At 34.8% G+C, this 25,675-nt stretch overlaps 1 protein-coding gene across 6 annotated transcripts in view; it reads right to left on the minus strand.

Moving 5' to 3' along the window:
• ST7L (suppression of tumorigenicity 7 like) overlaps positions 1–25,178 on the minus strand; it is a 40,072-nt gene extending 14,894 nt beyond the window's left edge. For 3 of the 6 annotated variants that reach the window (XR_014174924.1, XM_081947458.1, XM_081947459.1), the window contains exons 1-14: positions 24,828–25,178; positions 22,295–22,377; positions 20,958–21,123; positions 20,077–20,131; positions 19,212–19,327; positions 16,004–16,082; positions 15,127–15,281; positions 13,734–13,831; positions 12,896–13,010; positions 11,179–11,251; positions 9,882–9,984; positions 7,064–7,214; positions 5,628–5,720; positions 2,107–2,246 (exon numbers count right to left, since the gene is read on the minus strand). Coding sequence is in view for 5 of the 6 variants with exons in the window: in XM_081947458.1 (XP_081803584.1) it covers positions 2,107–2,246; positions 5,628–5,720; positions 7,064–7,214; positions 9,882–9,984; positions 11,179–11,251; positions 12,896–13,010; positions 13,734–13,831; positions 15,127–15,281; positions 16,004–16,082; positions 19,212–19,327; positions 20,077–20,131; positions 20,958–21,123; positions 22,295–22,377; positions 24,828–25,026 (1,626 nt within the window). In the remaining variant the exon portion in view is untranslated. Of the gene's footprint in view, positions 1–478; positions 1,373–2,106; positions 2,247–5,627; positions 5,721–7,063; positions 7,215–9,881; positions 9,985–11,178; positions 11,252–12,895; positions 13,011–13,733; positions 13,832–15,126; positions 15,282–16,003; positions 16,083–19,211; positions 19,328–20,076; positions 20,132–20,957; positions 21,124–22,294; positions 22,378–23,407; positions 23,508–24,827 lie in introns of those variants that run through there. The other 3 variants (XM_081947461.1, XM_081947460.1, XM_081947462.1) reach the window with 3 other exon arrangements.
• Between the last annotated feature and the right edge of the window lie 497 nt (positions 25,179–25,675).

Genomic DNA, 25,675 nt, shown 5'->3' on the forward strand with positions numbered 1-25,675 from the left:
CATTTTATAACAAATCACTTTGTTACAATTATAAAAAAAATATGGGAGATGATAAAACTGAAATAAAATGGAAAACATCTGCAAATTTCAAAGAGGCCTTCCTGCTGTCCCTTTTGCCAGTTCAACACTGCTCAGTGATGTTTTAAGCATCAATTTCACTGGAAAACATTTCAACAAGTAGAACTTTGAATGTCATTCACATATAAAATAACCATATAAAATCTAAAAGCAAATATTAATCAATTCAAGCTTTCTGTACTTCTCATATGCTATTTGTTAAAAGTACCGATTGTGGCCATCTGTTAATTGAATGATAACGCATAGTAGTCAACTCCTGAACATAGTACAGAACTAATTTTTAAAGTTGGGGGCGCCCTCTGGAGCAGACTTGTAGTAACACAGATGACTACAGAGTGGAAGAAAGCAATTATTTTATTATACAATTTGACTGATACATCTTCAGAAATCACAATTTTATTAAAGCAGTCCTAATAAATCATATTTGCTTTTTCTTCCCAATAACAAATCCAGCAATATTTTCCTACAATAATTTTTAAATTTGGTGTTAACTAGGTTTATTTATCATACAAACTGATTTTAGTAATGCCTAATTAAAATGAAATACTGATTATATGAGACTTTGATATACAAATGAGCAATTCTGTTCCGTTTCAACATTCTATTCATTACATTATCTGACTACTTGCTGAGGGACCAATTATTTCTCTCTTTTTTAGCTTTTTAAAGCTTATATTTCAACATAGCTCCTTTTGGTTTTATTTTATGGTATTATTTACTAATATAAAATTCTTCAATTTGTATGATAATGAAAATTTGCTTTTGGGGAGAATTTGTAATAAAAAGTATTATTTAGTGTCATTAAAAACCACCATAGAACAGAAACTAAACACTACTAGAGTAAATCATATATTATTTTACTAACTATAGTATGTACTATTTTAGATTCAGGTTGGTGTCATAAAATGAATATCATAAAATATCATTTTGAATTTTATTAAAGGGAAAGAACTCTTGATGAGTCCAACTATGTCCATCAATATAATCTAAGGATTCATTATTAGATACATATAATATATATTTCTTGTTTCTTTTAATTTAAGGAATACTTATGCAGGATGTTTGCAATTCGGAATAATAATTCTATTTTTATAGCTAGTTTCAATCCTGTTTTTGAACTCTATTTAAAAACTCATTGAAGTCCACTGCAAGTTTGTAAAAAAAGTATTTAGAAATTCATATGGATGAAACTCTCAATCTACAAAAAATTGTATCTAAAGTAATGCAATGAGTTGAAGTTGGATGTCAGGTGAAACAAAGTCTCTTTTTCTCTCTTCAAACAGTGTCAAGATTACTAACAGAACAAAAAAAAAACCAACCCAAACATAATTTCAGATGTAATCAATTGTACACATAAATTGAATTTTATTTTCAAATTTCAATAAATATATATTCTGAAAATACAAGTAAAAAATAGGAAAATTCTGCATGGTTCCAATTTCACTATATCAATTAATCTATTACACTATATTTTCCTTAGGGAAGGTGAAACGTTTGCAGATATACTTGAATTTATGGTAGCAACATTTAGGTCATAGCACCATATTACAAATTCCATTCAGTTCCCCCAAAAGTTTATTTAGTAGGCAAAGAGAAAAAAATACAACTATTTATTATAATATATTTGTCCAATAAGAGGAAGGGATACTGAGGGAAAGTTTCTTCTTGCCCAGAGAGCTTACAATCTAAATATTTTCATGCTGATGAAATAAACATTAATTATTAAGAAATTCTAACAGTTACAAAAACATTATTTGAAATGGCTGAGTAAGGTTCCCAACTTTAAAAGCCAAAAACTGTGACACATTAAACATTGCTTCTTAATTTAAGACAGACTAAATAAATCTAAAGATTTTCATCTGATCTTTAATCATTTTTTCTTAAAAGAGAAAGAGAAATTACAATCAATGTTGAATCAGATTTTTAGATGTCTGTGGCTCTATCTGCAGATGAAGGTCTCAATTTCATTCAATTTCTGCATGTCTCACAACCACCTTAAGAAAACCCTGGAGTAGAGACAATACTTACAGCTTTAGCAAAAATGACCATGAGCTCTGGAAACTGGTGTGTGAGGAGGGCTAACATTGCTGTGAAAGAACATAGCCCTGCTGTAAAATGGATGAAAAAAGGAAGATCTTTCTGGGGATACACAGATACATCATGAAATGCTGAAAGAAAGAAACAAAGAAAAGGAAAAAGAAAAGAAAAACCAATTATTTAATGAATTAGGAAATGTTGCCACATTTTTCTTCAGAAAATCTTACTGGAAACTTTTCTACTATAATGAAAACCACAACTGTATTCTTAAATTTCATTTTAAGTAAAACATAGGAGTTGAAGACGGACCATTGTTGAACACTAAAAAAAAGCTGGTTGTAAGTATCCCTTTTACCTTTCCTAAATGTTTCCTAAATTGAACATAAAGCACATGCCAAAGAAGTTAAAATAGTTCAATTGCTACCATTATATATTGTGTCACTGCAGCTATGCATTGGGTTAGAAAACATTTATAAGGTAATATTATCATGGGTTATAAAGAATACTTATTTTTCACTTATTTGCTTGTTTTTTTACTGATTTTTAAGATATTTTATAGCTTTAAAATTAATTGCATTGTTGTTTATTTAATTAATTTATTATTAATACTGAATTTAATACAGTAAATGGATATTATTTATTTATTTATTAAAATTGGGTCTTACTGTTACAATTGTACTTTATTTTATTTATATACTGTATGTTGTTCTGCTCATACGGCATTCAAAAATAAAAAATCTCCAGATTTCTCTTTTATACTATCACAAGTGCAAGCCTATATAGATTTCTGAATTTCTCTTTTAAGTCTCTCTACTTTAAACTAACAATAACTATACTCTAAAATATCCCATTCAAATAGAGATTTCCCAATACATTTTTAAAAGTTCTTCCTTTTTCAGATAAAGAAGTAATCAGTACTAATATTACATTTTTATTTTTATAGATATTGTTTATTAAAAATGAATAGGCTATTGAAAGCAATATAAAATTGCTCTGTCAGTCTGATCTACGTTTATAATACCTTGTAGCCCCATTGAGCAGATTCTGTTGCACCTTAAAATGTATTTTGAGATCAAGTCTTACATATTTTCATCATTCACCAAAGCAGAAGTTTTGTTTGGCAATAATCCATCTATTTGTTTGCTTGTTTATGAAATTTATTAGGCCACCTAACTCAAACAATGTGACTCTAAGCATATGGCATAAAAACCAAACAATAAACCAAAGAACAAACATTCCTTCAACATTAAATATGTACAATATATAAATACAAAATATAAACCAAAGCTCAAACAACAGAACAAAACAACCAATAAGATTTGACAGTTCAAATGGACCCTAAGGCCTGGAGGAACGGCCAGGACTTAATAGCTTTACTAAAGGGAGCAGAGGTACCTGTTGAATATGGTCTTTGTACGTCTGTAGGTGGTGTGTGTGTGTGTGTGTGTGTGTACAACATTAATTTGAAAATACCCTGACATTTAATCTTGGCACTAAAATATATTATGTTTAAATGCAAAGTTGATCATAAATAAAATGAACAGGAATGCATGAGTTACTGTGCTGAAATGTCTGCATGCATAGGAGTTTAATTATAATGGAAGCTTAGTGCTTAGAGTTATCCACTAGCCAAAGTATTCCTTGTGCAATATCCTGCATGAGTGAGAAATGACTAATTTAAGGCAGTCTGGGGAATATTTTAATTAATTTTTAAGTACAGCTTTTTGAGATGCAATCTTTACCAAATAACATCTATACAACTGCATCCATCTATGGCAGATGTGTTCCTTGGCTGTTCTGGTTACAAGCATTCCTTATACTTTTTTTTTTAAGCCAGACTCCTTAAGTTACCATTTCACAGGACCTCAACAGCAAATACTATGAACTTTATAAAGCTTTATAAAGCTTTACAATTATGTGAAAAATTTATACCCAGCAACAGAAACATTAGTAAGGTATTTTCAGACTGCCTAAGACCATCAGTCAATCTTTACAAACTTTGCAAGGGTTTAATTCATGTTTATGATAAACTAGAATAGAACTGCAGTGCTGCAGACAAACAATATAACTTTGAAGCCATTATATGCAAATGCTTAAGCGAACAGCATTTATTTAAAAGGAGTTTCTAAATTATCTGGAACATTAGATATATGCATTTTAGGAACTATATGTAAGAACTTTTTGCATATATTATCTTCAATTCCATAATCAATTCTGATCCTAATTGTGGCCATTAGTCAAGGATTATCTAACTAAACAGCAAAATGTCACTATTACCGTGTATAGTATTTGTATAGAGGCTAACAGTCTAATTTTTATCTGATTAAAAAAGGATTATATAAAATCTACAGTTGGCAAAACTGTGAGCAGTGGATTCAATATCCAATATTCATGGTTTCATTTCTTCCAATGATACATTCTTGATTGTTTGATATATATGTATGTATGTGTATATATTCCTATAGCTCTATCTCTCCATGTGTATGTATATGTACATGTATGTATACACATATATGTTTAGGTGTGTGTATACACACACAGAGAGAGAGAGAGAGAGAGAGAGAGAAGGAAAGAAATAGAGGGAGAGAAATAGAGAGAGAGAAATAGAGGGAAAAGGAAATCCAAGAAAGTCATGGCTGGATGGAGTTAAAATTTGAAATGATAGAAAGATATAGTGAGCTCTGTTGGTAAAATTAACAGATTAATTTTAGTTTAATTTTTCTTTTTATTATCTGATACCTCCAACTCTTTTAGTTATTATTTTTTATTTCCTTCTTGCCTCTCCAAAAACGGAGTAGGAATCTTTGTATCATTACTATTCATATAGGTTCAGACTGCCAGTTGAAAAAGAAGCAAATACCAACTGAAAAAGCCTTACTATTGATTTACAAGATTATTGGTATAATTTGCAATTCCTATAATTTGAAAACTTTGTTCAATAATCTGTTCTGATCTGAGGATATGAGAACAAGTAACACTTAATGTGATTCCCTTGAACTAAGCAATCAGTCAAGTATGTATCTAAGGAAGGTTATTTTATTCTGTTCAGCTGAAGCAAAAATATCTTTTAATTCAAATATGCAGAGAATTTATCACATATTATTCTTTTACATCTTGGAAATAAAAGAAAATTGCAAGTTATTTTCATGTATTATTTTTTGGTCTCCAAATGCTATTTGCATACAGTTCTAACTTTCCTGATGACTGATTATTCAAGCCATTGCTAATGGAAATCAGAAGACCAAAAACATCTTAAGGGACTAAGGTTCCTCACCATGTTTTATAAAGTAAAATTTTCAATGTAGAAAGGGAACTGCACTGCAAAGACTACACATTGTAAATTTAACATAAAGAGAGATTCTACTATAGCAGATCAATACTATCCTTCCTCAATGTCACGCTTAAAATTAACAATATTTAAACCTATAGGTATGGAATATGTTTGCATAGAAATAGAGTATACAAAGGCTATACCATAGATAAAGAAACAATGTATGAAAAATGCCACTTACTTGGTAATAACTCTCTGTCTGCTGTCTCTGTGCAACTGGGATAAGGATAAAATAGATGTCCCTTTTCTAATGGATATGGAATCATCCTAAATGCTGAAAGAGAGGTAAAAATGATTGGCATCAAGTCATGGAAAAAACTGCTTTATAATTTTACAAATGTTACATATATAGGTTCTTGGTAAAGTCATTTCTCAGTGTAAAATCTATAAAAAGGATAAGAAACTTGTCCATGAGAATTTTGAAAGTAATTATCAGTATAAAATACAGTGAGATTTGACTAGCAGCCACCAAAACAAAATACAAAAGAGAGTTTTAAAACAGATATGTAATAGGAAAACATATTTAAGTTTGCTTTGAGAAACCTGCAATCAAACTCTTTTTAAGCAATGCCATCACTTTCTCATCAAATCCACTAAATTTACTTTTAGCAACTAGTAACATTCTTCACAAACTGAACAGTATTTAAATATTGCAAATAGTTGGATATTTAAGTGTAAGATCACTGTGATTCAAATAAATATGATGATACTTCTAACCTCTTTGATTAGAAAGACCTGCCTTCACAATGACACCCAAGTACTATTAGACAAGAAAAATAATAAACTTCAAAATACCTTACAAATTATATCATGTTACTTTGATATAGAGGCTTTGCTTTCTATATAGCCTAATAATGAATTAAGGACTCTATTCCGCTTAGAAAAGCTTTGTTGGATGGTACAGTATAAACAAAGCAGCAACTTGCAATATGGGTATTTTAAAAAAGTATGTCACAGTGGGATGATAAAAAATGACTTCCATGTTTCCACATAGTAGATTTTGCCATAATTTAAGAGTTAGAATTCCAAAGACTGTCTGGAAATTGATAGTGAAACACATGTTAAAATTAATTTCTGATTCTATTTCTATACAGTTTATTTACAAAAATAATCATCTCCAGATAAACTCAGCAGTTTCCTCTAACTGTTCTGAAATCAATAGATATCTTTAGGATGTGGACAAAAAATATTATTAAGCCTGGCCACTTGTGATGTATTTATAAGAAATCTAAGGAAATTTCTAATAATCCATCTTTTTCTAGATTTCTAACAAGTCTAAAATGAAAACAACAATTTGAATTAAGTTTCCCAATAAAGGAACAATTAAATTCAATAAACTTTTAAAACAAACATCAATTTCGTCTAAGGTTTGTAATACTAATAACAATTGTCTTGTTGCCATAAGTCAACAAGAGATCATGGTTTCAAATTCTAATTTACTATCAAGCTGCTGTTTACTATAAGTCATCAACAGATTATGACTACCATTAAAACAAACTGATCAATTTAAAAATCCTGCTAAAATATGTCAGACATTTTATTGTATTCAATTATTGTATTGTATTATATTACACTAGTAAAAAAATAAGTTTGTGTTACTGACAGAATAATACTTACTGCCTTCCCATGTGCAGTGCAGCAAGTTAAGGGCCCCTTCTATTCGCTTCCAGTGCTGAAGATGGAAGAATGCATAGGCTACTGCTTCACTGTCCCCCCGCTTCAGAATATGTTCAGGAGGCAAAATTAAGCTTTTCATTTCTAGCAAGTACTGGAAGAAATAATGAAAAGTGATGAGGAACTATTCTTTGTAAAATTTAAATTACTTTAATCTTGATTTGTGTACCAGAAAGAGAAAGCACTGCTTGTAAGAAAACATGAAATATTTGGCAAATTCATATATTTTTTTAAAAAAAGGAGGGGCATCTTTCACAGTGGGAAAGACCAAATCAATTGAATGTGGCTATTTTATTTGGAAACAGTATTGTTAGGTTCACTGCTTTGCGCAAAAGTTTGATAAAGATTTAAATTATGTGCCTTCAAAAATATTATCTTGGTAAAAGATAATTCTGATAAAACAATTTGTGTACAAAATAGATTAGGATAGCAGCTCAAGCAGTTTACTAGGGGTGTAATGCTAGTGTTGGAGATTATTATAGTATCACATACTTTCATACATATAACTCAAAAGTGATGTGCTTGCTCATTATAGTTGGAGTTATCTATTACCAAGTAGGTTTCAAATGAAAGTCTCCAATTCCTATTCTGAAAAAAAGCAGCAAATTTAAAAACTGATGTTTTTGCTGCAATGTCCTTCCTTCTGTCCTAATATTGCAACTGAAGATACTTTCTTATTGAGTTCATTATTGATTCTAAACCTGAAGCAGAAAGTAAAATAAATGCATATAATAAATTATTTTTAAATATTTAGAATGTACTTGTAAATGACACTAATAACTATCTCCTTCCAGTGTTATTTTGGATTCTTATCAGCCAAAAACTACAGTACCCTGAAAATATTTTATGCATGTCAAATATGTCCTTGAGGAAAATCCATTTGTAACCAATCAATTAACTAATGCCTGCAATATATGAATTAGCCCATTCCATTTAGTAATAGTTATTTGAAGTATTAGGTACATTATTTGGTTGTACCCAATACTTCTGTTGACTAAGAATGTAACCAACAAAACTCCAAGAATGTAACCAAGTTGTTGCTTTACTCCAACAGATACCATGAACAAAGAGATTATTTACTAATTCAATTTAGAGGATTTAACTTTCCCCATTCCAGGTTGAAGGAATGTAGCCAAAGTTGTAATGGTCAAACAAAATGCATTTACTGCCTGACTGATTCTTCTCTTAGTGCTTGAGTCTATTTACTGGAGGGCAATACTCTTACTAATCCTATTTAATTCTTCTTGATCATTTTTTTAAACCACTAAGGAATCATTCACATATTGTCATAATGTGAAAGTGGTTTCAAATATCCAGCCTCTATTATAATTGTTTTTAGTTCATGAAATTATTAGCTTGGTGTTTATTTATAGTTTTTAGAGCCACAGTTACCTTTGATTAAAATAATCTTTTAATCAAAGTTAACAGTGGGCCTAAAAACTTTGACATGTTATTTTCCTTAGCCCCTTGACATATAACTCACATTAATACAAAAAATGAAATCTGAAAGTTTTACTAGATAAGACTATAAAATTATTACTATGACATCAGTTTTCTTGATATGTTATACCAGTCAGAAGTACATAAAACATATTAAACTCCTCAAAGACACAGTAGTCCTGAAGCAATAGGACAGACACCTAATTCTTGGATAATAATACATCCGTCTTCCACCCTAAAGGCAGAAGCTAGAGAAATGAGACTACCTGAAATGAATTTGCTATGCTTTTGATCAATCATGCAAGGGAGCAGAAAATACTTAGAGCAATTAGCTCTCCCAATGCATAGTCAAGAAAAGAGAAGACTAGCTGAATAAAGTCAAACCTCAAGGAAAGAACCATTTGAACACCCTGATTATCAAAAGAGGATTAAGTCGAGGGATAAGCCATCCTTCTATTACTAAGGCTATAAAGGTAATATATTATCAGTGACAGCAATGGCTATTTGAAGTTCCAATTACTGTATACACATTTATTCAGGAAAAGATGAATTGGGCGTAAAAATTCTTGTGCTGTTTCTCCCCCCCACCCCCTATAAGGCAATACACATTTTACAGAAAGTCTTTAATCTGTTACACCTATATATATTAAAATAAATCTAAGTATTCCAAATATGCTCACTGGAACAAAAATAATTAAGAATAATATAATTATTTTTATATTTCCCTTATACTAAAGATAGAATCCTTTCCCTTTACACACTGGGATAATCATGGAACTGTCAATGATAGAAAGAATACTTTTTTATAATGATCATACAAAATTATGGTTACCGGGATTTACATTATTTGCCCACTTGTAAGTGTAATCATATATACATGTCCTACACAGAACCTTTACAGTCTGATTTCAGACTGGGATATAGTACTATGACAGCATTGGTTGTTCTTTTGTGGAGTTGGAAGGAGGGGAATGCACCCATGCTAGCCTTTCCTGATAATGCAATGGTCTTCAATATCTTTCACTCTGGCAGTTAAATTTGGGAGACTCTTATAGTGGTTCAACTTCTTCCTCTTGCTTTTCCCCCCTGTTATCTCCTGGATTTTATCTGATGATTTTAATGGGTTTTATTGCAAAGTTGTCTATTCATACATATTTCATTCATAATATATTATGTAGAAAAATGATTTTAAAATAATTATAAAACACAAATTCTTTTGGCATTTAGAAGATCAGTGAAGATCTTCTTTCAATCCTATTTAAATGTTATCAGCATTTAATCAACACTTGTCTTTGAAGAGGTAGGTAAGGGATGTACTTACCTTTGGAACATGAGGGTTAAATTCTACTGCTCTATGTATTGCTTCTACAGCACTAATTTCGGCTGTGCTAAGTCCCCTTCTATAAGCTGTTTCTGGAGAAAACCTATAGCAACATTCCAAATTTGTTATATTACAAAACAGAAACAATCCATAATCTAGCAACTTAAAAGATAAAGCAATGATGAAAAATGATAGGAGCAAAAGTTTAAATTAGTAATATTAAGATGCTTATACCAGAAATAAAGAACTAAGCCTTGTTTCTACTTGTCAAATGTGTGTGTGTGTGTGTGTGTGTGTGTGTGTGTATGTGTGTAAAATATATGAAGTTTTCCTTGCTTCACAAACTGTTTTAGGCAAAATACTAATAAAGGTTGTTTGGCTTAATATGTTGTAAGAATCCAGCCATTGTGGTGCATTACCTTAAGTATGGTTAGTGTTTTGCAATTCTATCTATTTATGGCTATCCAATGGGTTATTGAAGAAATATTCATTGAATAACCATAAATAGATTGAATTGCAAAACACTAAATAAACCCAATATATAGCTAAACTAGCCAGGAAAGCAAAATCAAACTTAAATTTTAATTACTCTACATAGTCTCAAACCATCTACCTACATCTACAGAAATCAAAATGGCACACAATTTTTTAGGTATGGCTCCCCCAAACCTTCCAAAATTTTCTTCTGAATTTTAATTTTAAATATATGCAGAGTATTCATATCAACTATTTAAGCCATTTTATTTACTTTTAAGCAAATCAATTTTATGTTAACCAAGTTTTATTCCCTTTCGAATGCTGCTCCCAGCATTCAGTCAAAGGCTATATGTAGCCCTTGGCTTGCATAAAATGGCAAAGTCTGGAAAAGGTCAGTGCTAACTCAGAATAAGAAATTAGATAACCAAATATTTGTAATTTGCTTTGCCACTTCCCATAACACAGTTTTGAAGTGGTTGTTTGGAAATGAATAGTGTGCGTATCTACTATATATGATAACAATTGAATTTGTGTGCTTATATATTGCATATTTCTATATTTCAATTACTATTTAGCAGCAATTTGGCAGGAAAATAAGGTGTCATGAAAAAGATTTGCTACATAAAAAGGTGTGATTTTAGAATAATAACATTGGGTAAATGCCATGTTGATTTTTTTTTTTTAAAAAAGAGGACCAAAGACATTTGATTTATGTTATCTTTTATATCAATTTGGAAGCAAAACCGCAATGGTGCAATAATGAAAATCTGTTATAACTGTTTTACTGTATATCAATATGCCTATCAAATATTTCACTTACCTATCTGAAACCGCTCTCGCTTTTAAGAGTGCTGCTGTGTAACATATTGCTGCTGATTTTGGAAGGCTGATATCTATGGAACAATAAATTGTTGTCTTTAGATCCTAAAGTAAGAAACATTTCAAAATCATTCCTTCCCTGAACAGCAATTTATACAGGAATTTATCTATATATTAGATATATGAGATTAAAATCTGAAAGACAAAAATCAATCATATACTGTACTTCTCACAATATTTCCACATTTAATATATTCAGCCAAGGTAGCGTTGCAGTGAGCATACTAGGTTTGGGCTGGGGAGATTGATTGATTGCTTTTACAAATTTATATAGCCATACATCTCTCAATGGAACTCTAGGCCATGAATAATCACCCTATATACATATGCCTCAATAGGCAACAGGCTCCATTAACTCTATTGACATTCCTACAACAGTGCCTAGGGGAAACCAAGACTTCATGGACTTTCAAAAGCACTTCAGGGATATGACCTTCCAAATCTCTAGGACACAGCTATTCCATAAGGCAGGTACTATAATCAAAAAGCCTGGCTTCCAAAAACCCACCAGATTATACTCTTCTATCAAAGGGACCTGAAGCATGCCCACTCTATTGGATTTAGTGTAAGAGACAGAAATCTTTGGGCATTGGCAATCATGCTAATGACCTCAACCCTCCACTCTAAATTATACTCAGAAGCAACTGGGACCCAGGATAGCTCATCAGGCAGTAGTTACATGGGACCTACAATATTGCATGTGCTGCATCATTCTGGACCACCTAAAGGTTCTGAATGCTTTTTAAGGGCAGCCCCACATACAGTGCGCTTAAATAACCCAACTGGCAGGTGATTAGGGTATAAGTGACAATGACCAGTGCCTCACAATCTAGGAGTGGGCACAAATGGAGCATGGGATGCATTTGTGCAAAGTCCTATCTGGTCACAGCTGCCACCTGCTAAAGGCACTAGTGCAGAAAGATTCCAGATCAAGTCCATGTCTGAGGAACTACTAACCCATCCAAAATTAACAATGGAAGATCATTAGATTCTTGGCAGAGGGGAAGGCTTAAAACCCACAGCCATTCAGTCTTGAACTAGAGATTCAAGTCCTCGCTTGATCACAGAGCTCATTAAGTGACCCTTAACAGTTACCTTTTCTCAGTTTAACTTATCTCACCATAGAAATAAAAATGATATACAACCTTGAGTAGCCAAGAGAAAAGTCAGGATATAAAGCAGTAATAATGAATATAGTAATAAATAATAATGGATTTCTACAACAAAATTTCAGCCCTCCAAACAGTAGATCTAAGAAGCTTTTGTTATATTAAGTGATCTATCTATTTACAAAAATAGGCCATATGTAGTTTTAAAACAAATATCCCTTGTTGTTATGATTTGAATTATAGGTACAAGAAAGAGAGAAATGCATGATCTATATTCTACTCTTTTGAACCAGTTGCAAGTTACTATTTTGTTTCACAGCTTCATATTATCTATAACTTTTATTTTTCTGGATTGCTAAAGACCTACACAGCCAGTGGTCTTGCTTCATTAGTATGTGTTCCTAACGTTCATTTTATTTACCACAATCTTTACTTCAAACAATCACCATCACCTAATTTTCTCCCCTACACAATCATACTACCCTTCCGATTCCCACTGTTTATTGCCAATGCAGAAACATAAACTTCATAATTATTATACATTCTTACCATCATACTTTGCTAGAACTGCCTGGACATCAGCGTAAGCCTGCAGCTCCAGAAGTGTTTCTAGGAGGTTTTCATGGATATTCAATACACTTAGGACAGGGAATTCTTTCATCAACTATAAACAGGAGGAGGAACATATTTTATATAAAATTATAGTTTGGTAAAAATGAGTGTAGACTACAGAGAAATAGACAATACACATTTGCAAGGTTTTTTTTTTTAATGCCAGAAGCGGAAAGGCAGAATAAGGTAAGCAAAATATCTTGCCAACATGAAGGGGGAAAAATAAGCTATGATTTCATTTAAACTGACACCAAGTCACAAAAATCCAACTCAGCTTTTAAAACAAGCAAAGTCATCTAATTGAAAAAGTCGTAGAGTGAAAATGACCGCAAATGCATCCTGATAATCCTTAATATCCAAATGAATCAGAAGGTAGAGGCCAGCATAACCACTTTTAAAAAACATTCATATGCAATAGTGATGTAGAAAATATTGTAAATTTAAAAAATCAATTTTCAAGTTATGAAGACTATAAGTTGACAAGTCATTTTGACTGTGGCAGATAGAAGTATAATAATTTCAAAAATTGTTATTTCAAATTAATTACATCTGTTTCTTACTCAAAACTGATTGATTTGCCCATCCTACAAGTGTTTTGAGTTCAATTTACATGGCCTTACTATGCAAATTTAAACCACCCTTACAATTACCAGTATTTTTAATCATAATACCCCACAGATCTTCTTTTACCTAATAAATTGAAACAATTAAACTGAGAAAATGAAAAAAAAACCCATTATTTCTTTAAATACTTCCGTGTAAATATCTCACTTACATCCCTCATCATTTTTGCTGCTTCTTTAATTCTTCCAAGTTTTCTTGAACACATAGCTAGTCTTCTTTTCACATAAACCAATACATTGGTATCTCTTCCTGAAAAGAGATTCAGCTAATGTATTATTGTCCAAAGTAACCATTGTCTCTGAGGTTTTATTTACATTTGCACAGTATAACTTGTTATTTTTTCTATATAAAGATACTTACTGACCACAAAAACATAAAATGCAGAGTATAACAGTAAATATGACATGTTTTACTTTCATTTTTAATACTCATTATACATGGCATTCTAATAAAATACTATTTACATTGGGGGGAAATATATTTTATGTAGATGTTGCTATATACATAAAGATTGTGTTTGTAAAAACTAAAATAGGTATTCTTTTAAATTTTCATTCGTTTATCGCTCTTGTAACTTTGAATGTTTGCTGAACAAACAATTATTGAGAAAGATGTGATAGAATGTGCACCTGAAGAAGCAGAGGGCAATCATCGCAGAATAGGTTTCTCAGGCAAAAGGCAACTGAGAAGGATTTCAGAGAAAATCCCAAATTAAGGCATTATGCTAGATGGGAGAGGCGGGGGAAGTTTCAGGGTAGCCACACCCTGAATCTCTTACACCCGTGATGGTGAACCTATAGCACGCATGCCACAGGTGGCACCCCGAGTCCTTTCTGCGGGTACGCAAGCCGTCGCCTCAGCTCAGCTTCACCTTGCATGCGCACGTGCCTCCTGCTGGGCAGTTGATTTTGGGGTGTCTGCCATGCATGTGTGGGGGAACGGGGTGAATGTGGGAGATGTGCGTGCATGCGTAGGGGTGGGAGGAGCATGGTGTGTGTGTAGTGTGCCTGTCTTTGCTCCCAGGAGACTGAAGAGAAGCCTACTGGGCCGAAAACAAGTCGCGTGTCGTCGCGTGCGCATGCATGGGGGGGGCGCACTGGGCAGTGTCGCACACACATTGCATTATGAGTGTGGGCATGAGTATTTGTGTGCTGTTGCATGCCTTGTGCGCTTTTGGCACACAACAACAAAAAGGTTAGCCATCACTGTCTTAGGCTATCTATTAGGGTAGAGCTTTAATTTGGCAAGTAAACACTGAAGCAAATAAAGTGTGGGACACAACTGGATTTCACTGTGTCGCTTTGGGCTTGACAGATTATTTGTCAAATGGACACTCATAGGTTTCACAATCAGATCAATTTTACTGCTTTCTGTTGCACTAAAATTAAAACGTACAGTAATCAGTTCTAATCTCTGATTTACAGTTTTGCATTATATTGCTTTTAACCTGTATCATTGAAAAAGCATTAACCTTTGTGTTAAAGATTACAGTGAGACCAATCTCAAATCTACCGATTTCAAACAATTTGCTTAACAATACTTACTAAGCTGTGCCTCGTGGTGTGGATTTTGTGAACTGCTATGCTGAGACTTTTTATAAACTGTTTCTCCTGCCCTCAGAGCTTGTTTAAAATATTTTTCAGCTTCTAAAATAGTAGTTGCTTCTTCCTCAGCCAGAAGAATATATGCTGTGGCACAGCTGAAAAGAAAGGGAAAATTTTGTAAGCCAACCAGTGAGTCAGATGGTATATGAATTTAGTAAATAAACAATGAAATATTGTGCTTAGGATTTATTTTGAATTTGTATATTATAACAGAAAAGAAGATTTTCTGAATAGGAAACTTGTAATAAATCTGAATAAGGCATGTGCTTTCCTAGTTCACCCACTGAAGGCAATATAGCCAATAAGCACATATTGACTTCCACTGTGTACTTTTGTTTCAAGAACTAAATGGCAGTTCTAGATTCAGTTATTGTGTCATACTTCATTTGAAGAGTTGAGCTTCTAAAAAAATCTTGTATCTTAGTTAAAGAAATGCACAACATGGGACAACATTCAAGAACTTAGAATGCTATTACACATATCATTTAAATGTGCTAATAATATGACTAAGTAATGTAAAATTATATTTGTTAAATTTAAACTAAAATTCTAAAATTCAGAATTTTAATTCAATTCTTTTTAGATCATGAGTCTACCAACTTTTTCACTTGCCTATACCACATTAAACAAAGAGGTGTTGTCTTTGCCTGCATATAAAGTATATAATATAATTAATGTATATAAATAACAAGCTTCCTTTATTTTTGTACATTGTTATTATATCTTGTGGGGCCACATTAATAGCTGTCCAGGGCCACATGTGGCCCTCAGGCCATAGGTTGGACACACCTGGTTTCGAATGAACATGCAAACTTACTCATTATTGAATTCTAAAGCTTGATACGCTGCTTTGATTCGCGCCTGAGGATTCCTTTCCCGCCATGCCTTCTGCATAACTATTTAAACAGAATAATTTATGTAAAAATTAATTAATATTCATGCAAGAAACACATTTCAGAAAAATAAAACTAACTTTAAGAGAATCGGTGTTGGTCTTACCTAAGACGCACCTTCTCGGGGAAGGTGGAGATAGCATCCAGGCATGGGTTGTCCTCATATATTATCCAATAAGACTGAGTCTGCAACTTTAATGTCACGCCTCCTCCTACAGCTCCACCCAACTTTTTGACGAAGACATTGCTGCATACAAATGTGTGATGAAGGAACAATCTTTCCCCACTGACACCGGACCGGACCTCCTTCAGAGTGGGGCTGGATCTCCACCTTCCCAGAAAATGGGTGTCTCAGGTAGGACCAACACCTATTCTCCAATGTTGATGGAGATAGCATCCAGGCATGGGACATACCAAAGCTTGTCCTCTCATCACAGGTGGGTTGATGTCCAGGCTGATATCTCCTGGCTCACTTGAATGCGTTGTAAAACCTGCCTGCCGAATGCCACATCGGCCAATGCGTAACTATCAATTTTATAATGGCAGATAAATGGCGATGGAGAGGTCCAATTGGCGGCCCTACACACTTCGGCAAGCGGAGGCTGGTTGCCTAGGCTACTGAGGTGGCTGCACTCCTAGTGGAGAAAAATGTTTTTTTCCTGGGAGAGATTGTTCCACACGTCCAGTCTCTAGAATAGACTGAGTCACAAAGCTGGATGGAGCTGAAGGAGGAGGCAGGACATTAAAGTTGCAGACTCAGTCCTATTGGATAATAGACGAGGACAACCCATACCTGGATGCTATCTCCACCAATATTGGAGAATACTACACATTTCTGTGAAAATTAATTCCAACTGAATTTTATGTATGTTTTCTAACAAAAAATGTTTAAAAAGAGATTAACAAAAACATACAAAAGTAATTATTATATTCCTCACCAACAATTTTTTTACAAATGACCCTAATTATTTCTTTCTTCCTGCCAATAGCAATAGCAATAGCACTTAGACTTATATACCATTCCATCATGCTTTACAGCCCTCTCTAAACAATTTACAATGTCAGCATATTGCCCCAACCATTTGGGTCCTCATTTTACCAACCTCAGAAGGCTGAAAGGCTGAGTCAACCTTGAACAGGTCAGAATTGAACTGCCGGCAATCGGCAGAATTAGCCTTCAATACTGCATTCTAACCACTGTTCCATCAAGGCAGGTAGTTTGCACCAGATGACTTGAATTTGTTTCTTTGTCTTCCTTTGCACTGAGGTTATTTAGCTATTATATCAGAGAACTATGCAGAAGATCTCGCTCACTTGTAAGAGGGTAAGTGAGAGAGATCCTCACTATAGGAGTCCAATATAATAGCTAAACTCATTTTTTTTAAAAAAAGCTCTAATTGTGAGAAAGGTATAAACAAAAGACTGTGACCTGAAAAAAAAACCTACACCTGCCCTAATCATAAAAATCAACACTATCAAGATCCATGTGGCTAACTCCAAGACAAATATATGCAAGATTGCAGTCTGAACATCTGATTGTTTTTAATTTTAGCAAGAAAATTCAAGAATCCATATGTTTCCTTTGAAAAACAAAAATGCAACTGTCCATCAAGAATAATAGTGGTTGGAGAGTGGTTGGAGGGCCAGCCGATCCGAATCTGATCGAACACTAGTAAGAATTCATATTAAATCCTACTTAGTGGCGATAAAAGCAGGAAAACGGCAACATTTTTAAGCTCTTATCGCGTCCGCAGACAACTGCCCAGCCACCCTGTTTAGGGTGACCCGCTCCTTACTTAACCAAGGAACTGGGAAAGACCCCTTGCAGGGTAAGGCTGAAGAATTTGTTCAGTATCTGCAAGATAAAATTGCTCAGATCCAGATAGGCTTGGACTCTGACTGGGTAGATTCGGGCGAGTCGAAGGGGATGAATCTTCTGGAGACAATCTGGGATGAGTCACATCATTTGTTGGGTGCCCCAGGGGTCGGTTCTCTCACCCTCCTGTTCAACATACATATGAAACCACTGGGCAAGATCATCCGTGGTTTTGGGGTATAGTATCATCAATATGCTGATGATACCCAACTTTTCATCTCTACCCCAAACCACCCAAACGATGCCCTCGATGTGATGTCCCAATGCCTGGAGGCTGTGCGGATCTGGATGGGGAGGAACAGACTCAAGCTCAATCCCTCCAAGACTGAGTGGCTGTGGTTTCTGTCATCCCGATTTGTGCATCTTGTTCCATCTTTGATGATAGAGGAGAAATTTTAGCCCCCTCAGAGAGGGATCTGGGAGTCCTCCTGGATATGCGGCTTAGTTTAGAAGAACACCTGACGGCCGTGACCAGGGGGGCCTTTTACCAGGTTTGCCTGGTACGTCAGTTGCACCCCTTCCTGGATCGGGATGCTCTGTGCACAGTCACTCATGCCCTCATCCTTTCTCGCCTGGACTACTGCAACACTCTCTACATGGAGAGCACCTGGAGGCTTCAGCTGGTCCAGAAAGCGGCTGCGCGGGTTATCATAGAGGTACCTAGGTGCTCCCATGTTACACCCCTTTTAGGCGGCCTGCACTGGTTGCCGGTTGTTTTCAGGGTACGATTCAAGGTACTTATTATGACCTTTAAAGCACTCCATGGCTTAAGCCCAGGGTACCTGTGAGACCACCTACTGCCACCAGTAGCCTCCTCTTAGAGAAGAAAAAAATGGCTGTTGCATGGGAAAATGTTGAAGTTGATTCATACACAAGCAAACTTAAATTGGCTTAAAAACAAACCTGAAAAGGAGCTAGGTTATGTTTAATAAATTCACCAAAAAAAGATTTTTTTTAATATCCGGTGAACAACTAGATGTAGTAGACCACTACATATACCTTGACCAACAGATCTCAATGGAGGGTGATACAAAAAAAAAGAAACTGAATGGTGTGTTAAATGTGGTTAGCAGGCTGCAAGTTAAGCATAATTTTCAAGAACAAATTCTCCCTATGCCTGAAGAGAAAGGTTTTCAATCAGTGTGTGTTCTAACATAGGCCAGTGAAACATGGACACTAACCTCACAATCGATACAAGAGCTATGAGCGATATCCTTATTCACATTTTTTCTTTCACAAAGAAAAATAAATTATACCTGCATCTGAAGGCCTAAGAGAGTCTGTTTCACAGGTAAAAAAACTCTGATGATCCTGAGCAGATAAGTTCATATCATAATATGTTAGTGGCTCCTTTCCTGTCACCCATGTATATCTTCAAGAGGAAAAAAATGAGCATCATTAATTCCATAATTCTATGTATATTTATTCAGAACTAATTTCTTCTAAATGAAACTACTCTTATTTTTTTCTTTATTGCCTTTTAGTCAATTCTGAGCCTAGACAACTGCATGGAATAACCCATATAGTTTTCTTAGCAACATTTGCAGTTTATTATTTATTTAATTTATTTATTTGCAAGGTTGTCTTCTTAGGGCTTAGAATGTGAATGACCCAATAACACCCCAATGGCTTTGTGTCTAAGGACTAAGGACTCTCAGTCTCCCACTTTTTACCAGTGCCATTAACCTCTCAAGCATATATTATACTTCAGCCTCAAGGAATACTAACACAAGAAACAGAAATGTAAGAAGTATATTTAACTGAATAGCTTGTCCTTTCTTTCTGTGCATCATGACCTAGACTGAATAAATAGTAGCCTAAGAAAGAAAAGGAAGACTTAGAATAAGTCTTTATCATAAATTTCCAAACTGGCTAGGATTTCAGAATAGAAGTACACTGAAATTCATTACTTTTAATAATATTCTGTAAATAATACATTCATGGTATTCATTCAAACAATTATTTCCACAAAAAATGAAGAAAATGATTATGTGTATATGATTACCCATGCAATCTGCCATATCTTTGGGTATTTTAGGAGTAGATATAATTTTGAACTGGTGGCTTTCTTTTTATTGTTTTAAACAAATAAGGTATAAAAGAAATACAATCATTGGGTACCTGTTATATTCTGCTCCTCTAAAGAGATTGAGTGGATTTCTCCATACTTTGCACTCTGTTTTAAAAAAAGATAATTTAGTCTTAAAATTAATCTAGAACTACCCTTATATAATAAAGCTATCTTTCTGAAACCTGAAAGTGGGAGATCACTAAATCTAAACTACATTCAAGTATTAAAAAATAAGAGCAGAACTTTTACTTCAAATTGGAGTGCCTTTGAGTCACTCTTGAGACCTGGCCACTGCCTGGATAAGTCCATGTAGTTTTTCTTAGCAATATTTTTGAACTGGTTTGCCATTGCCTTCTTCCTAAGGTTGAGAATGATTAGCCCAGTCATCCATTCATGCCTAGAATTTAGTCTTCCAGTATGTAGCCTTGCCCCTTTAATTGCTATACCCAAAGTGGCTTTTATATTTCAAATTAGTGTAAGCCTAAAATTGAGATGACCTTCTCACATGGACCTAACAGTTTACAGTTAAACTACATGTCATGCAGAATTAGAATGAATGCTAGGCAGAAGATTGGCAAAAAGAAAGAAACAAGCAGGTCTGTCCTATTGCTGATTTTTCAAATTGTACTTTGAATGATTATCCATTCCTTTAAGAAAGGAAAGATTTTCAGTGCAGAATACATGCAAAAACATAAAATGACCAATAGAGGCTCTTGAATCACAAATCATACAGTTTGGCAATTAACAGATTTTTCAGGATTCCAAATACTAACTGTCCAATCAAAAACTTAAGTCAATATCTTTTCTTTTTCATGTCTGTCTGTCTGTCTATCTATCTATCATCTCCCTTATAAAAATAACTTAAATAACTTAAATATATAGGCTAGTTACTGAGTATATTTACAGAAAGCCAAATATTAGAAACAATCACCTGAGAGATTTTGTCTGTTCATTTCATTTTCTCCACTAGCAGCAGAAAAAGTTGCCTGTGCAGAACTAGCATTCTCTGCCCCTCCAATGAGAGGCCGCAAATGACTCACAGAGACCTGTTCAATAAAAGACATGCCATATTTTCTGAAGTACCACCATTCAAATATCTGGAATAAGAAGTAGAAAAATATGTGGAATGCAATTATTACGACTGATTGCAGAGGGCTAACCGGACATTAAAACAGAATAAACAGTATCTCAAAACTTTTCTTTTTCATGTCAGAAAGAAAATATATTTAATAGTTGGCTTCATGTTCAAGTAGTCAATCAGTACTATACTACATAAGAATCTGAGAACTCATTTTGTATTTCACAAAATTAGCCTCAGCATATGAGATATACATAATCTAAACAAATAAATAATTGTTCTGAGTAAATCACAAGACACTTATCTTTCAGAATTCCTCACAGATGAGTTTTTATAATTTTATAAACATTTTTCATTGCAAGACTATTTTTTATACTATCAAACAGCACCATCTGGAGTTCAGCTAGTATACCAGATGCGCTGTGTTTTCAATTTGCACTAGCAGTTTGCATACAATCTAATTTTAAAAAGCTACAGCTTTGATGAAATGATACATCAAATTGTATTAGGCATGTTCATCAAATTCTACATATTGTAAAAAAATTTAAAAGATACCTAATTCATTCTTGTTTGCTACATTCATAAATATAACATGTTTTACTTTCTCTACTTACAGCAGAAATGTAACAATAGCAGAGGCAAACATAGTTTAATCCTGAAAACAGACCAGGAACCAAGTTTTTATTTTCAGTTCAATGAACATAGGGTTGTTTATACAATTTAGACAATTGAAATTGATAGGATTCAAACAAGATTAACTTAAGGCAGATTCATATCAATGAATCCGTTCCAAGTATGACAACAACTGAAACTAACTTGTCAGGAAAACTGATGAAGTAAATACAGTAAAATCAATCTTATATGTGAAACATTCCTCTAATACTCAGTTTGTTTCCAGTGTTTTCAAGAACAATGAACTTAAGCAACAATTTAGCTCACTTCTACTATATTTCTTGATTAGTTAAGGAACTAATTAGTTAAGGAGAAATTTCCTGACAGTTAGAACAATTAATCAGTGGAACAGCTTGCCTCCAGAAGTTGTGAATGTCCCAACACTGGAAGTCTTTAAGAAGATGTTGGATAGCCATCTGTCTGAAACGGTATAGTCAGGGGGTTGGACTAGAAGACCTCCAAGGTCCCTTCCAACTCTACTATTGTATTGTAACACAGAAATGCAGAAAAATACTTACAAATATCAGACCAGATATCAAAGATGAAGTCCCCGTAAGTGCAACATAGAATTTTGGAGTCAGTGTGCTCAAGAAAACAGTCACTGCCAATGAAAAGATAAGTCTCGTTAACAAGTTGGATTTCACAATTTTCAGGCTAAGAAAATGATGAATATATTAATCAAAGCAAGTGGTCTTGTTCACACATACTACAATGTAAACACAACCAAACTGTCTGGATTTATCCATCACACAAAGCTAAAACCATACCAATCACAATATGGCACAACTTACTGTATTCTCCCAGCCAGTGTTAAGAATTAATCTCTATTTTGAGAAATTCAGTAATTTAAAATAAATAGCTGTTAACTGTTTTTAGTGAATAAACTCAAGACGTTATCTAGGTAAGATTAAATCCAAGAATTTCTACCTTGAGAGTTATAAATGAAAAGATGTGCAAATGTAACAATAATAAAGTAATGGAACAATAGAATAAGCAATGAAAAAGAAAACAATGATACAGTGATGTGAGAATAAAAATTAGGCAAGTGAGGAAGCTGGGAGCGGTTGGGTTTGCTATTAACCATCTCCAGTGTGCTATTTCCCCATTGGGTCCCCAGCTCAACTAGAATCTTCAGGCTCTTACGGAAGGATATTGTGCAAATCTAGCCAACTGTAACTCAATAAAGAATGGTTAAATGATCCATGACTTACTACATATGTTCTAAGTATGTTCTTTTTGCAAAATAAATTCAAAACATGTAGAAACAAAATATATGAAGCCATTCAATTCAAGTCGGTGATGAACTAATAAACCCATGGCTACATTATGTAGAGAGAATTGCTTTTCTTTTGTTTGCTTGTCTCTTTGACTGATTCCTGCCATCTGTTTGCAAGTTGCAGTTTTCCTGGCAACTTTACAGAAGCAGTTTGCTACTGCCTTCTTTCCTGAGACAGTGGCTGACCCAAAGTTTCCTATCCCCATGCAGGACTGGAACCCATATTCTCAATTTCTAACTTGCTATCTTTAACAATTATTCAAACTGGCTGTCATATATTGTAGGACTTACTTATGAATAAATCTGGTTAGAATTTAGCTGTATAATCTACAGATAATTCCTCAAATATACCTACTTAGTTTATGATGTCAAAGGCTATATATTTAAAATAATGGATCTTCCATGTTTAGGTACCACACAATCTCCAGTAACTTTCCAAACCCAATTAAGAAGCACTGTATGTGGAAAAAAACAATGCATAGGTCCCTAAAATGCTACTTAGTATATAATGCAAATTCAATCATAACCTTTAGGGTTTTAGACTATTCATGCTCTAAAAGATTTTTTTAAAAAATCCGATCCAGTTACACTAGTAGATTAACATTTGACAGCTCTTGCTAATAGCATATAATTAGTACAGTTAGCTTTATTTCTAGCAAAAGGTTCTTTCACTGCATTTGAAATGACAGTATACCTAGAGCAAATCTCACATTCAGCCAGTAAATTAGAGATAGAACATTAAACACTATGGCAATTAAAAGAATAAAAAACATTGCATTTTGCTTCCCTGGGGCAAAAAAGTAAGTTTCTTTGCCAAGTGTCTTTGATTAAACACACAGAACATTTAAGGTTATCAGCCAGAAACATATTACCATTTTACTGTTTTGTTGTGGCTACCAGCTGATAAATTCGCAATCTTATGCATAACTTGCTAGTAAAATGCACTACACTCAATCGTAATATATTTTGAGGGAAAAATCTCTAGTAGCTTTGGTCAAGTAACACACAAATTAGAATTGTTAATCTCTAGTTAAAATAAATGGACAATTCGTTAAAAAAATAAAACGTGTTGGGGATGAGAAATGCTTACCAATTTGCTATTTTCTGATAAAAGTCATGTAAGTGCCTAAAGTTAAGATCAGGTTTTTGACGTTTTGATGACACTAGGCATTTGACAGTTCTTCGTGTTAACTTTTTACCCTCCAGGGCTTACCAAAATGAACAAAGTTTTTTTTAAAAGAAAAAAGCATAGACCCAAATATTTAAAAAGAAATTAAATACAATACTGGGGGGGGGGGGGGGGAATCAAGAGGCCATTGACTGCTAGAAACAACCAGACCTCTGGAAAGTGGAAGCATTTAAAAATGAACACTAAAGGAAAAATATATATGCAAGAACTGAAATTGAGAATCTGAAGGGGGAAATCCTCTGTGATTTATTCTAATTTTTCTGTAGACTACTTCCCTCAAAATACACTTCCCAAACTCTGCTTGGGATAAATAAGCGCGGCAGCTGTGATCACCAGGATTCAAACCCAACACGAATGAATAGAAATAATATCTCTGATCATGTGCAAAGTTCTTCCAGCACTCCAAAATTGCCAATACAAAACTGCAGGGCAGCGACTTGGCAGGCTCGGCTCTCTCTCAAAACCGGTTCCTCGGTGCCTACCTTAAAGAGCCGGCCGTAGGCTCCCCGCCTCACCGGTCCCCGCCACCTTATTTCCTTCTCCCCCACAGAGCTGCTTTGCAATCCCGGTGCAACCATTCCCTTACCTGCCACTAAATTGTCCCGCAACCGAAGCGGGCCCCGCAAGAAATAAAGGAGACCCAGCACCGCCAGGAAACCAAATGACCGCGCCCAGGGCCCTGCAGCCAGCCTCAGCCGCTCCCATCGCCGAGGGCCGGGCCCAAGGCCAGGCGACTGGGAGAGGGACGGCGCGGCATCCTCATTCACAGGACTACTCTCCGCCATGACTCCCGCCCTCGGCTTGCCGAGGCCTGGCTGGCTGAAGGAGGCAGGAGGGCGGGAACAACCAGGCGCGCCGCCCAGGCCGCTTCAACCCGTTTGATGGAAGCCGGCGCGAGCGGCGGGTAGGTGGGAAGCCGGAGAGGCGCCCCCGCCGGTTCTCTGTTCTCTCGTCCGGATTCGCTTTCAGACGGGCAGCTGTCCTGTTTGCTTCATTCTCGGGGCTCTTATCCTTTTCGCGCTGTTGTTACGGGGGAAGCCCTTCTGAACCAAGCTACATCTTGCCAGGGATACGCCGATATATCGGAACGATCTGATTTTCTGACAGGCCCGTTAGGAAAGCAGGACTAATACATTTGGTTGAGCGCCAGGTTTATTGTTTGCGCGTAGACAGGCATTTGGAGAGAGATTGGGAAAAGGAAAGAAAAACGTTACTCATGAAACGCTGCCTTGCGATTTGGAATCAAAGTGGTTCTGATGCCGTTATTGGCTGAGCAAAAAAACAGGATTGGGCTCTGGGAAGCGGCCTTAATGAGCGAAGGTGTAGGATAGCGTCTACGTTTCAAAAGTTGTTCTTTCAAAAGGACTTTTTAGGCGCCCAGCAGCCCTGCATGGCATAAAGCGTCCATACAGCCCCAGCGCATCCTCCTATTCC

The sequence above is a fragment of the Natrix helvetica genome (genome assembly GCF_964273705.1).
Source record: "Natrix helvetica genome assembly, chromosome: 3".
Classification (NCBI taxonomy): Eukaryota; Metazoa; Chordata; class Lepidosauria; order Squamata; family Natricidae; genus Natrix; species Natrix helvetica.